The sequence below is a fragment of the Crocodylus porosus genome, unplaced genomic scaffold, assembly GCF_001723895.1.
Source record: "Crocodylus porosus isolate Cpor-Errol unplaced genomic scaffold, CroPor_comp1, whole genome shotgun sequence".
In the NCBI taxonomy this organism is placed as follows: domain Eukaryota; kingdom Metazoa; phylum Chordata; order Crocodylia; family Crocodylidae; genus Crocodylus; species Crocodylus porosus.
The window spans coordinates 25,421,233-25,435,204 of NW_017728886.1; the positions used below are offsets into that span (position 1 = coordinate 25,421,233).

The window sequence follows — 13,972 nt, forward strand, 5'->3', positions numbered from 1 at the left end:
CATGCTTACTGTACCTGTGAGGTTTAGTGCTGCAGAAGAGTAGTAATGTGGATTTTCTGTGCTTTGGAATTTCAACTGAGTCTTGCTTTGCAGGGTGTGTGTGTGTGTGTGTGTGTGTGTGTGTGTGTTCCATGAAATTTGTGACCTGCTGAAATACAGCAGACTTGATCTGAGCTTTGCAATGTTCAACTGTCTATCTGTGTAAAAATCTACCTTCTCTGTTAACATCTGCATTTAATGCATATAGTCTGAATACTAAGGTTCTATATACTAAGCCTATAAATATCGTGCTGTCATTTCCTAGCTGTGTTCAGCATACAGACAGAAACATCAAAGAATGAAATTACAGCTGTCTATTTGGAACATTAAATCTTTCTGAAGATTCTGTTTCTTTCAGTAATTTTTCTTTCTTGTTTTTGCTGTGAAGAAAAAAAATATTATTCACTCGTACAAGATGACCCCCCCCCAATAATTAGATTCTGTATACATAAAATTAATAAATTTGTTATAATCTTCCAGGTGTAGAATCTAATTATCAGAGTGTCTTGATTTCATTCCCCCTCCCACTACTTCAGCGGGGAAAATAGTGCCTAGGAGGGTCAGGTGCCCCCTTGCCCTCTGCCCCTCACAATTTATTTCCCTTGTAGCCTTCCTGTTCCCCTTCCTCCCTCTCACCGGCTCTGCGCACCCCATCCCGCTCCCACCACCATCGCCGCACCTGGCGAGGTGCTGCCCATGCAGCAGGTACTGGGGCCTGTGCTGAGCCAGGCAGGACCCCCCCACCCCACCCATGCCTGGGAGCAGGGGGATGGATGCAGGTGGGGAAATGCCCAGTGTAGAGGGTGGGGAGGCAGCTTTGCTATTTGCTCCTAGGGAGGCAGTAGAGCCCCTTCTCCCTGGGCAGCACCAGCTGGGTCCCCCTCCATGGCCACTGCCTGTGCAGCCCCCTCCCCTGCAGGGTACCCCAACCCAATCCTTGCAACCCCCCAATTACATTTAAATATGTTAATTACACTTAAATATGTAAATTAGATTGTTTCTATACCTGTTCTGCCAAAATTTCATAGACATTAGGGCTGGAAGGGACCTCAGAAGATCATGGAGTCTAGCCCTCTGCCCCAGATTCTTAGAGTAAGTTTGGCAGTCCACAGTATATAAAAGGTTGGGAACCACAGTCCTACAGGACAGTGTCTGTTACAAAATTATTGGCGCTAACTGGCTTCCTGGTACTTGGGAACAATCTCAATAGAGCAAAGAAATGAAACAGGCACGGGCCCTGAGCTGTTCTCATACTTGCCTCCTGAGCCCTTTTGAAATCTGTCTGTCAAGACTGGAGTTTGTATAGGTGTTGCTTTCTTCGGTAGCTAATCAGGGGTTTTTAATCTCTAGTTGTCAAATAAATGCTTTACATGACCGCTATATTCACTTTTCAATAAACAGAAAACATGTTTAAGTAATTACTTTATTGCAGCTAGAAGTCTTTCCTAGTATGCCCCTGCATTTTTGTACCGCTGCCTCCTTATTTCTAATCTCACCTTTTGGCTACTAAGAGTCGTGGAACCAAAAATTATTCATAACCAAACTTCAGTTTTCTGTCTATATAAGGACCATTGACCTTTGAAGCCTTTAAGGGAAGTTGAAGTTGCATGAAGGGGTTAAAATTGTTAAAATGCCCAAGTTCACTTTTAAGAGTTTATGCTGGTCTATGAGGGTGTGTTTTACTTTTATTATGCTTTTAAAGCTAAATTGGGAAGTGTAACACTCCAAGTTTAGCAAGCTTATTGCTGTCTGTGCCATCAGGAAAAAAACAAAAAAGCTACAGATGCCCCACTCTCCCCCACCCCTTGTTTGACTGGATGCTTGTGGGTTAAATCACATTTTCACCATTTGCTTGTTGTTCAGGTTTAGACAATGAAATTGCTTTCTGCTTCAGCGTACTCGCATTCAGTTCTGCAGTATTTGTGCTAAAAAGTGCATCAGGGAAACATTTTAAGTAAAACTTGAATTTTAATGTAAACTATCAGTTGATGTTTTAATAAATGTAAAGGATTGATGTCCCTTTTCAATACACAAGGTGATTTTACTATCTTCTGTTAAGGGCATGTCACTATACGTCTAGCGAAGCCAGTAGTGTTTTTGGTTTTTTGTGTTAAGCCCAGGTACTGGCTAACCACTGAAATGGTTTCACCTGTAGAGTTGGGGTGATATTGTAGCTGTGGTGATCCAGGAAAAAAAGTGAGGGGCAAGAATGTTTGTGTGTGCTGTCTTTTACTGGACCACTTGTCTTTGACCAAATCATATATAATCAAATGCAGCTGCGTGTAGTTTATCATTGTTATAGTGAAACAGAAATTCTCTGCAGGAGCCTGGTCTGTATTTGAAGCTAGCCAGCTACATACTAATGCTACCAGTAAATATTTTAAACAAAAAGATGTTCTTTCTTTAGACATAATTTGTTTTTCAGGGCACCACTTTAGCTAGGTAGTGGCAAAGTACTGTACTCGGGTTAACTTGTGTAGACTGCAGAATTCAAAGATCGATTACACTCAGGGGAACATAAGACTGCACACACATTTTATGGGTCACTTCTCCTGGAAAATAATCATCGTTCTTTTTTTCAGAAGTTTGGGGTTAATCAATCTAAGCCAGAATTTACAGTGGATCTTAGAGGGGCATTTATTGACTGGGCTTCAAAGGACAAATCCAGCAAAAAGAATGTCATTGAGGTAAATTTAGTTACTTATTTGTTGTTTTAAAAGAAGTTGTTTTTGGTGGTGTAGTCATTTCAAGATAACTTTTTTCGTACTTAAATGTGTACACATATGGATGTAGTATGTGAAAACTGTACAATAATGGCTTTGCTATTTGAGATTTACTCATCTGTTTTTTCTGGGGATATAAAGTTTTATTCAGCAAACAGTAGCAGGCATTAGACTTTTTTCATTTTAATATGGCTTGTAAATAACAGTTGACCTAATTTTGGTGTAAAATAACAATGATTCTGTGTGTTGAATAACTTTTAACTATTGGTCACCTTGTTATATCAGTATCTTATTTTGTAACGTCTTTTCTTATATTAATCTAAGATTACTCTGAATTTAGGGTGACCCTCCAATAATTAGATTCTGTACTTGGAAAATGTTATAAATTTGTTGTAATTTTCCAAGTATAGAATCTAATTATTGGAGGGTCACCCTAAATCTATGCCCTGCCTCCAGCCTGGGGCAAGGAACATGTGATTGCTCCAGCCTCAGCCCAGTCATACAGCACCTGTTGCAGCAGTAGGTCCGGCTGGGACCTGAAGCCAAAGCCTGGGCCAGAGCTTCCAGCATTGGCCAGAGCCCAGGCCAGTGCTGCCACCACTGCTGCTGCTACCTGGCTGTGCTGGAGCTAGAGCAACCATGTGCTCTGCCCTGAGTTGGAGCTCAGCTGGAGCCCTGCCAGAGGGCAAGGGGTGCAACAAGTTGTTGTTGCACTGCTAAATATCAGAGGGAAAGTAGTGTCTTTGCATTACTATTATCTCTTCTTAAAATATTTGTCCTTGTCTCCTGTTTAACATCCTGTTGGTGTATGGTACTGAAACACTGAATCATATTTGAATATTTGTGTTTGTTTTTAATTCACATAAGTTCTTTCTTTTCTTTAAAGTTGAAAACCCGACAAGGAACTGAACTCTTAATACAATCGGATAATGATAGTTCGATTAATGAGTGGCTTAAAGTTCTTACTTTAACCATCAGTAATCAGGTATGTGCTTAAATCATAAAGACATTCTTTTCAAGGGCATGCATAATATTTAGAAAATTAATTTGTGTATTTATTTTATGATTCCAACTTCTCAAACAGTTTTGTTTCCTTGCTTCGCTGCACAAGTACTAGAGGCGGGAAGAAGAGGGCATATGATACTTGTTCTGTATTTTCTGGTGACTGATTAACAAAATAATATCAACACTGACAAGGAAAGAAGGATGGTGCAATGACCTTGGTGACTGACTGGGACTTGTGGCCCTGGATCCAGTTTTCTAGTCAGATGCAGCCTTGCTCAGAGTGGCTTACTGGACAAGTTCCTTGATCTTCCCCGTCCTTGAATTCCCCATCTGAAATATATTGAATAACCGAAAAATTCTTGCATGGCAGAGAGATGAATCTTAAGTGTACCTGAATTTGGAATCCTGACTTCTGTTTGAGTTTGTTACTGTTAGTCACTTGAATTAGTGGTGTTTTGGTAACATGTAAATTAGATCTGATTCTCCTTGCTTGGTAAAAGTCAGTATTGCCTTGCTTTAATCGATTATCTGAGCTTCCCTTCAGAAGACATGAGGCCAGTTTCTTTCTGCTGATACAAAGGTGATGCTGACAAATAGCACCTAACACTGCCTGGAATCTTTGTATTTGGGAGAGGTTATTGGGGAGATTGTGGTAGGACACTTCCATCAGAATCTAAATTAATACAATCTGTGACTTGGTCTATTTGGGCACTTTTACACATGCTCCAGAGGTGTGGCAGGGGGTGCTTTAATTAGAGCAGCTCCCAGAACTACTCTAATTAAAGTGCTGAATGGTTGGAATCTTTGATTGTGGAAAATATTCCACACTGATAGAATTGCTCAGATGCAACTTAATGTGCTGAGAAAACATGAACGTTGATGCACAGGGCAAGGTTTTCAGAAGCCAACAAGATCATTGTATCACACTGATTTCAGTGCATGGTTCTGGTAATATATCCAATAATGCTCTGCCAACAGTCATGTTACAGAAACAGCAAACTTCAAGATTAAAAGGTAGGGTAACTATCCTATGTTTATAGGAAGTAACCCTGTCCTCACGCTGATTAAAAAAATAATAATAATAATTCTGAGGGGGAATAATGAAATGGCTAGTATTGTTTACAAGCCTGTGAAAAAATACCATATATATGTTGTTTGAGGCTTTTGAAGTCTCATCAGGTGTGTTCTTTTCCTGCTCATTCCTCAACATTGACTGTATTCAATTCATTTTTTGAGTGTTCAGTAACATTTTCTGAAGTTTATCTTCTAAATTATCCCCATAATTGTTAATGATTAAATACTGTTCTTACTGATACAGAAATGAAAATAACATAATAGATTATGACATCACAGTTCCAAAAGATCGGTGGTTTAGTATTTTTTTTAAGCATTATTTTATTGCAGATCGGATTTCCCAGGAGTGTGATTAAAATATGTTATTACTGTGTCCTCTAATCTGCAAGAGTCAACCTGATTTGCCTATATATAATTTTTTTTAACATAGGCAGTAGAGTCTGATGAGGCATTAGAAGATGATGTACCAGATTCCCCAGGGCTGGAAAAGCAAGACAAAGAGAAGGATAATAAGGATTCTAAGAAACTTCGTTGTAAGTACAGCTAACTCTTAATAAGTTTCCATTGATTATGTTGATCCCACCTAGCTTTTTATGGTTGGAAGAAGGTTTAATTTAAACAAAGAAGATCTCTTATGCTATAAGTATAAATTATTTAAAAGCCAAAAAATGAGAAGAAAGCAAATATGAGGTTAATATTACTCAAAGAATCTTATCAGCTATGTGCCAAAGCACAGTGCAACATCCATATATTTAATTATTACTGCTTTTCATAATTTTGAAACTTAACTGTCTGATTTTAAGTTCCATTAATTTATTTGCATAAGCTTTTCAAGACCTACATATCTACACTAGATTTTTTTCTTTAATTCCACATTTTAAAATTCCTTGTTAAACTTAATTCGTCATTCTGTCTAGAAGTCGGTTCCTCTCTCCTCTCCTTTCTCCGAATTTGGACAATTCACCTTGTAACAAAATGAGCATCAATTTTTCATCATGCTGGGCCATCAAGAGGGTATTTTGCAAGGTGGAAAATGGACAGCTGCTCCTTCACATATAATTCCATGAGGGACATGGGGGAGGGAGGTTTCAACCTATAGTGACATTGTGGGGGGGGGGGGCGTTGCTTTTTGCTGGCAAGTGTTTCACGCTCAGCCCCTGGGAAAGCCACATACCTTTACACTTTCACTGTTTGCTTTTAATGTTTGTATAATCGCGTTCTAAACAGTAAAAAGTCTCTGTGTCTCTGGCACGGTAGTGGGACAGACATGGTTTCAGGGCCCACAGGTTGAATGGCTACACATTAACCACCCATAGGCTGCCCATCGGACTGCCATGGTATAAAACATCTCATTTAATAGTTCGTTTGACCTTTTTTTCCTTTCAAGGTGCCATTTATACAATAAAGAAAAAGTGCCAATGGTGACAACAGAGCCGCTAGCCTACAGCCCGGTGTTTGAAATGCTAGTCAGGGAGCTAGAAGGCCCAGATTCAAATTGCCTCTTCCCTTATTTAGATCAGGAGCTTGAATTTGGGTATCCTCTCTTGAATGCCCTAGTCACAAAGCTGTTAGGGTATTCTAAGGTAGTCTGTCCTGTTAAAGATGTTCTACTTTGTATAAATAATTACATCTTAATTGGAATGATTCTGGTTTCTGTCCTCATTGAAGAGTATTCTTAACTACCAGATGGGCCTTCAAGTTGTGCCTTCCCAATGACTATCGACATTCATAAAATATGGAATAGATGAAACAGGAGTGACTGTATCCTGGCAGACATTACATTTCTGCCATGATTAACATGTTAATTGAGCCATAAATTGCACCATGCCACACTTTCAACCTATTTATGGTCTGATAAAATGGCAAGTCAGCCACAAAGATGTTCCATGTGGAATATAGAACATGTTTGTGGTGGGTATGTATTGTGTTTCAGTGTGTGGCATGCAAGATTGGGCTTCATGGTATGGTTTTAAATGTTCCTTTACTGGAAGCCAAAGGACTCCCTTATGTGGAGACATTTAAATCCAGGCTGAACACCCCATTCCTGGGCCTGTGTCACAGACAGCTGGGAGTCTGAGACCTCACAGATGTTCAGCTGCATACACTTGTACATGGAAGCTTTTGAGTTGGAGCATGGGCACTGGGGAGCTTCCTGGCTAAATGTGTGCCCCTATCAGGTTTGTGGCATGGGCAGCTGGGGATAGAGGAATTCGCAAATCCCCAGCTGTTTACTTCAGTGAGCAGTCACCTGGTCGCATGCACACTGCTGACAGCACACTTTAAGACCTAACACTGCTCTGTTCCCAATCCTGAAATTCAACTTAGTGTCAGGATTGGGCACAGGGCAGCCCCAGGTTTTGGGAAAAAGTCACTCCCTTTCCAGTCGATGGGATCAGGCTGGGGACAGTGCCATTTTGTCCTGTGCCAGTTGCACAGTTGGGATTTAAGGAATTTTATGCCCCATCCCAAACATGCCTCCTGCCAGTGTATGTGTGGTGTGGCAGAAGTATAGTGTAAAATATCTCATAGCCCAATCATTCCTTTTTTTTTTTTAATGTCTGCGAGGGAACAGAGACTTACCCCAGACCACCATGTAACCTGTTAGTAGGTAGCCATTCTCCTGGGTGGTGAGGCCCAGGTTTAGGTCCATCTTTTAAATCATGCAGAGGGAGTGTTTTGAACCAAGGCCTCCTACGTTAATATCCTAACTTTGAATTGCTTCTGTGTCACTGTGCCAATTTGTAGGCGATGCTAATGTTTCTAGGTTACCTAAAAATTAAATCTTGCTTTTTGTTATGTGTAGATAATGCGAGACGACAACACACACACAGATTTTTTTTCCCCAAACTATTATACAGTTTTAAAATACCACATATTGTGTTTGCTTTGTCCATTATATTGTATTAAAGTGGAAAAGTGTTCTTGAATTGGTTGTTTTACTTGTTTTATTTTCATCTAAATGCAGCATCTATAAATACCTCCACTGTTAAATTAGAAATTGAATTGCAATTAATTTAATACTAATATAAATTAATCTTTTATAACATGAAAGGAGTAATAACTTTTTATCATTGCTTCAGCGTGAGGACTGAGTGCAAGTGTTTCTTAGTCACAGTAGTGAGTTATTTTGTTCAAATGTAATTTTATTTTTTGCTTCTGGGCTTATGTGAAAAGCTTAACTTTTCACGGCAGGTGAGACTTCACACTGAGGAGGTTTGAGTCTTTTTTTTTTTTTTTAATACGGAAGACTGAAAGTAAGGTAAACTGGTAAATTGTGTAGTTGTGATAAATCGCATGTGCCTGAAGCAGTGTTGTGAGTAATCCTCTTTTTTTTTTAAGATCTATAAGAAGGGGCTTTCTGAGAGTTTGGAAAGGGCCCAGCAAATAGCACGTGATTTCATATATTAAAATTAAACTTTGATTCAGTCGTCCATTTGATGTGCTATTTTTCTCCTGAAGCATTTCCCAGCTCTAGCATTTCTTCTGTTGTTTAATTACTCAGCGCTTCTCAATTTTATTTGTGTATGTGTGTGTGGAAGAGATTATTTTTGTATTTAAATTTAATTTTTCTTCTTCAGCAATGAAGCTGTCTAGCAGTATAGATGCTTCAGAACAGAAGAAGACCAAAACAAAGCTGAAGAAATTTCTCACACGGCGACCTACGTTACAAGCTGTCCGTGAGAAGGGCTACATTAAGGGTAAATTAACCTTATTTATGCAGAATGCTTTTTAACAAGCTAGGTTTTTAAAAATCTAGGTCTAGAGTAGTTCTAGAGGAAGACAGACTCATAGTTTACTGTGTAAGAACCAGTCATCTTTGTTGCAGATGGTAGATGTATGTTGGCTTATCAGTGTATTGATTGGTATATAATGGCTCTAGAAGCCACCGAACTCAATTTAGATGGAGAATATAATCTTCAAATTATTATGAACAAGGATGAGATTCCAAGAACATTTTGAAAACTGATGTACTTTTGGAAAGCAGAGTTTATTGGTAGGGATCTACTTTAATTGTAGTCTCATGGTTTTCATGGAAACCAAACTGTTTTCATGGTAACTGCAAAAAATGGCATTTCCCACAATTTTGTTTGGAGTCGCCTCAAAAAAAAAAAAAAAGCATAGCAGTCACGACAGCCATAGAGCATGTGGTTTGAGAAAGCACTACTGAGTGGCTGAGCTGTTGACAAAGACTCAGTGAAGGTACCAATCAGGAAATCGAAAAGGTCTTAGCACCATCTTTTAAGAAGCCATTTGCAATGCTGCAGCATGAACATGAGTGATTGACCTCTTGGCCAATCAGAGATGAGGGAAATGGCTGCAGAGGCCCCTGGGCCAATCGGCAGTGCAGATGGTGGGTGGGGCTCACTGAAAAAAAAAGCACAAAATTGGCTGTGCGTGTCATGAGCTGCCCACAAAAAACCCTTTGTCTTGCCAATAGGTAAGTCCCTATTTATTGAGCTGCACTTCCAGCTGGAATGCAAAAACGAAAGTGAAAAAAATTGTTTTCTCGGGGTATGGAGTTTGAGCGCACATGTACATTTTCATCTCTCCATTTGGGCTTTTGCCCCATGGATGGTACCAGACAACCTTCTATTCAGAACAACCAAATACCAAAATTAAACAACATGAATTTAAAGGAGATTTCATTAATGTCTTTATTCTTTGCCTTCCTCTTACTTTTACTGTCACTTAAATGTATTTTTTCCAAACAGTCTTGCATCAGACTTATATAAGAGTCGATAGATTGGTATGCAGTGGTTTCAGTTGTTACACATTTATTTTAAAAAACCCTAAATTAAAAGTGTGCTGATGCAGATTTAAATACTTAAACCATTTGTTTACAAACACTGTTTACCTGATTCTAATTCTAGGTTTTAGGTTTTAATGTATCCAATGTACAAGAGATTGCTTTGAAGTTAAGAGTCCCCTTGAGTCAATAACTATGGGGATCACCCGTGTTGGTAGATATGTACCAACTGAAACCACATTCCAACACTGACTTGCCAAGCTTCACATTTCAACTAATTTGGTTCAGTAGTACGAGCACCAACATATATACCATGTCTGTTTACATGCCTAAATCCTAATTACAAAGTAAATTGAGATTTTTATTTGGTTTGGATGCAAAGAATTATCCCCAGACTGCCAATTTTATTCCATTCAAATACCTAGAATTAATTTCATAGATTTCATAGGCATTAGGGCTAGAAGGGACCTCAGGAGATCGAGTCCAGCCTCCCACCCGAAGGGCAGGAAGTCAGCTGGGGTCATAGGATCCCAGCAAGATAAGCATCCTGTTTACTTTTGAAGGTGCTCGATGTAGGTGCTTGAACCACCTCTGATGGCAGACTGTTCCAGACCTTGGGGGCTCAGACAGTAAAGAAATATTTCCTTATGTCCAGCCTGAAACAGTCTTGCAGGAGTTTATGACCATTCAACCTCATCATCCCTTGGGGTGCTCTGGTGACAGACTTTCCCCCAGATCCTGGTGGTCACCCTTGATAAACTTATAGGTGGCCATCAGATCACCCCTGAGCCTGTGCTTTTCCAGGCTAAAGAGCCCCATGGCTCTCAGCCAGTCATCGTAAGGCCCATTTTCCTGACCTCTGATCATGCGCGTGGCTCTTCTCTGGACTCTCTCAAGCTTCTCCACATCCTTTTTGAATTGTGGGGCCCAAAACTGGACGCAGTACTCCAGCTGCGGCCTCACCAAGGCTGAGTACAAGGGGAGAATGACGTCCTGGGATTTGCCTGAGAAGCATCTATGGAGCAAGCCAGCATTTTGGTTGCTTTATTAGCCACAGGCTCAATTTAATAGTTTAGTGTTTAAACCTCTGAGAGACTAGCAATAGTGTGATCACTGGGCCAAAACATAACTGTGTTAAACTGCTTGATTTACCAAAGCAGCTGATTAGGGAAAAAGTTGAAAAAATGATAGGAAACAGTGTGCATTAATTAAGACTAACTGTATTTTAATATATTTTAATAGATGAAAATGTTAGTAAAATTAAAGAAAATGTTTTAAGATACAGTGGAAGAAAATGCAAATGTGCACTGAAAGATAAATGTTCTTAAATAGTCTAGGGATTTCCCGTTAGGATTCACAGCTGCAAAACTTACTACGTTCCTGTCTGAATTTAGGCAGGCACCAAAAGAATATTTGGTGCTCTATACCAAGGGTAGGCAACCCATGGCCATGGGACTTTCAGGGGCTTTTGGCAGGGGCCTATGGCTGCTAGATCTTTCCTCATGTCACCTTGACGAGAAGTGGCAGCACTAGGCAGGTCGTAGCACCTCCCCCATCTCTGACCTGAGGCTGGTAGTTTTAGCTCGAAGATGGACAAGGTTACCAGCAACTGTTCTGTATAGTGGGGGAGGGTGCACAGAGAGGGGACCATTTTGTTCCAGACAGAGCTTTCATTCAATCCTAGACAGAAGGAAAATGTTCGCAGGCAGTCCCCCGAGAGGTGGTCCATTTATACTTGTAAATGTCCTTTTCTGTTTGCTTTTTCATGTATTTGTGAGCTTCGCGATAGAAACAGGTGATTTAGCAATTTGCTGACAGATTTGAAATGGAGAAATAAAGACCTGATGGACCTGAATTGGGAAGGTTTCCAAGTTGTGGGGCACCACTAAAGAAAGCAAAAGACATGAGGGGCAAAAAGGTACAGGCCAACATCTTTGGCAAATGAAGGGGAAAGCAATGTAGAAATACCACACGATAGAGCAGGGGTGGGCAAAATGGCAGATCCAGCAGCTGGGCTACATTTCCCAGCAGCCCCTACCCACATGCCTAGGGCCAGTTTCCATGGAAACCCCAGCAGCAGCCATGCTGTAATAGCACAAGGCTGGGGTTGCTGTCTGGGGCAGAGTTGCCATCTGCAGCCTGCACACCCCTTCCCAGGGCATGCAGGCTGCACATTACAGTTCTGCCCTGGCTCTAGACCACACTTTCACCACTGCAGGATCTCAGCTGGGCTCTGGAGCAGCTCTAAGCCCTGCCAGCAACCCTGGAGGGTAGCTTGGAGGGGGCTATAGCCACCCCAAAATTCCTCGTAACCCCCCACATAGCCACCCCTCCCAGCAGCGCTGCCACTGCCTGCCCTGCACAGGTGGCAGCAGCTGAGCCCACCCCACTCCTGCCTGCAGCACAGCCCCCTCTTTATTCCCTACCAGGAAGAGGCTGCCTCTCAGGGCTGCTGGGACTGGTTGCCATGGAAACCCCAGCAGCGCTATTACAGCACAGCTGCTGCTGAGGTCTCCATGGAAACTGGCCCCAGCTACCCAGGGAGGGGCTGCTGGGAAATGGGAGTCCACTGCTGGCCGGTCCTGGCCTGGAGGTCAGACTTTGCCCACCCCTGCTACAGAGCATCAGTGGCAGATTATTCTGTCTTAACACAAAACGTGGCACAAGTGCAGACTCCAGCAAATTACTGAAAGATTTAAACTGACATGGCAAGATTCTTTATTAAACACTAGCTTGCATCTCATTGTCCATATAGCTTTTCATTCGGTTTTGCAGTCAGAACCTTACTACATCCTTATTTTTGTTACTAGAAGGCTTTAAGAAGAAGGTTCAAAACCACTTGTTACATAACCTTGTATATAGGCATCCAAACCAGGCCCCAAGCCTGTACCAGCATGTCTGTGCAGAGCCCAGTTTCGTGTCCCCAGGCAAACATCCATCCTTCTGCCGTGATCACACATCATATCACATGCTTAGAGTACTTAAGTCACTTACAGATGAATATGGGGTTAAACGAGTATATAAGGTGAAAGGTCATTTTTAGTAGCTCTTTTAAGTACTATTAAAACTAGTGTCAGAAACTTTTAATTCAGTGTCTGCTGAAACTCCTTCTCTGCCTAAAAATGTAGGCCAAGGATGACAGTAATTTTTTTTTTTTTTTTGCACAAACCTGTGTGGTCACTCTCGTCAGGAGCACAGGATACAACAGGACATGCAGAAATCCTTTAAGTTCTCTTCTTAAAATGACAGCTCCATGGTACTTATTATAGTTTACCTAAGGGTATGAGAAGTGATTTCTGTAGGTCAGGCAGTTAGATGCTGGAATGCTGAGTGCTATAACAAAAGAGAAGTGGTTAAATATCTCTATTTTTATCTATGTGTAAGTTTTATTCTAGTATCACGATAGTGCCAAAACACAGATAAAAACTACATGCAATATTTTTACTGCAATTCCCAGATATATGTGAGGTAGAACTGTGAATCGGGGGGTACACTAATTTTTTTATTTCAAATTCCTTGTGCGATCATCAGACAGACATGTTGGGCTGGATTTCAGAATTGGACTGCTCTTGTATTTGGGGATGGGTTTTCCATGGTTCAGCACCCAGCAGCTACTGCTGTTTTTAATGGTAGCTGTTGGATGCTTAGCAGTTTTCAAAGACCTGCCTAGTGTAACTCTTAACCCTCTGGGTAACCATTTCCATCAGCTTTTACTCTGAGAGACTTTGCATGAAAGTAGTTATATCGTTGAATCCCATTCCACTGTAAATTTGTCTTTTTTTATTTGTTTACAGATCAGGTGTTTGGCTCAAACCTCACCAGCTTGTGTCAGAGAGAAAATAGCACCGTGCCAAAGTTTGTGAAGCTGTGCATTGATCATGTTGAGGAACATGGTAGGGTGAATATATTTGTCTTTTCTTGCCCTCTGAGTTACCTAATTTTGAAAGGTTAAAGTTCTGTGGCTTTCACTTGATTCTTGTAAAGTCAATGGACTGCATACAGAGTTAGTAATCTCCTTTGGGGTGCAGATTGGAGATGGACAGAAAGGGGTCAGATCCCTATCGGAAAGTTGTAGTTGAGGCTTGGATCTTATTTGGGCATATATCAGGCAGTTCAGCAGCAGTGGGGATCCAGCAAGATAGGTGGCAAGTAAGAGGAACTGGGAGCATCTCTTATGATTTTGGACAGGAGGGGAGGAAGTGGGAAGTGGAGTGTCAGGACGTAACCAGGAAAACTGCTGTAGTAACAAAACACCATTTTCTTAAAACAAGACTATTTTTTTTCTGTGAGTTCATTTCAAGGAAACCTTACTTACAGCATCTGTGCTTTTAGGTGACATCAGATTAGTTGAGGTCCTTCAACCCATTGCACTGACAAAAGTTAA

General features: G+C 40.9%; 1 protein-coding gene across 6 annotated transcripts in view; it reads left to right on the top strand.

The window, feature by feature from the left end:
* ARHGAP12 (Rho GTPase activating protein 12) overlaps nucleotides 1-13,972 on the top strand; it is a 128,391-nt gene that overhangs the window by 107,825 nt on the left and 6,594 nt on the right. For 5 of the 6 annotated variants that reach the window (XM_019531085.1, XM_019531120.1, XM_019531128.1 and 2 more), the window contains 5 exons: nucleotides 2,622-2,726; nucleotides 3,649-3,747; nucleotides 5,272-5,374; nucleotides 8,420-8,539; nucleotides 13,383-13,481. In XM_019531085.1, coding sequence (XP_019386630.1) covers nucleotides 2,622-2,726; nucleotides 3,649-3,747; nucleotides 5,272-5,374; nucleotides 8,420-8,539; nucleotides 13,383-13,481 — 526 coding nt within the window. The remainder of the gene's footprint in view (nucleotides 1-2,621; nucleotides 2,727-3,648; nucleotides 3,748-5,271; nucleotides 5,375-8,419; nucleotides 8,540-13,382; nucleotides 13,482-13,972) is intronic. The other variant, XM_019531111.1, reaches the window with a different exon arrangement.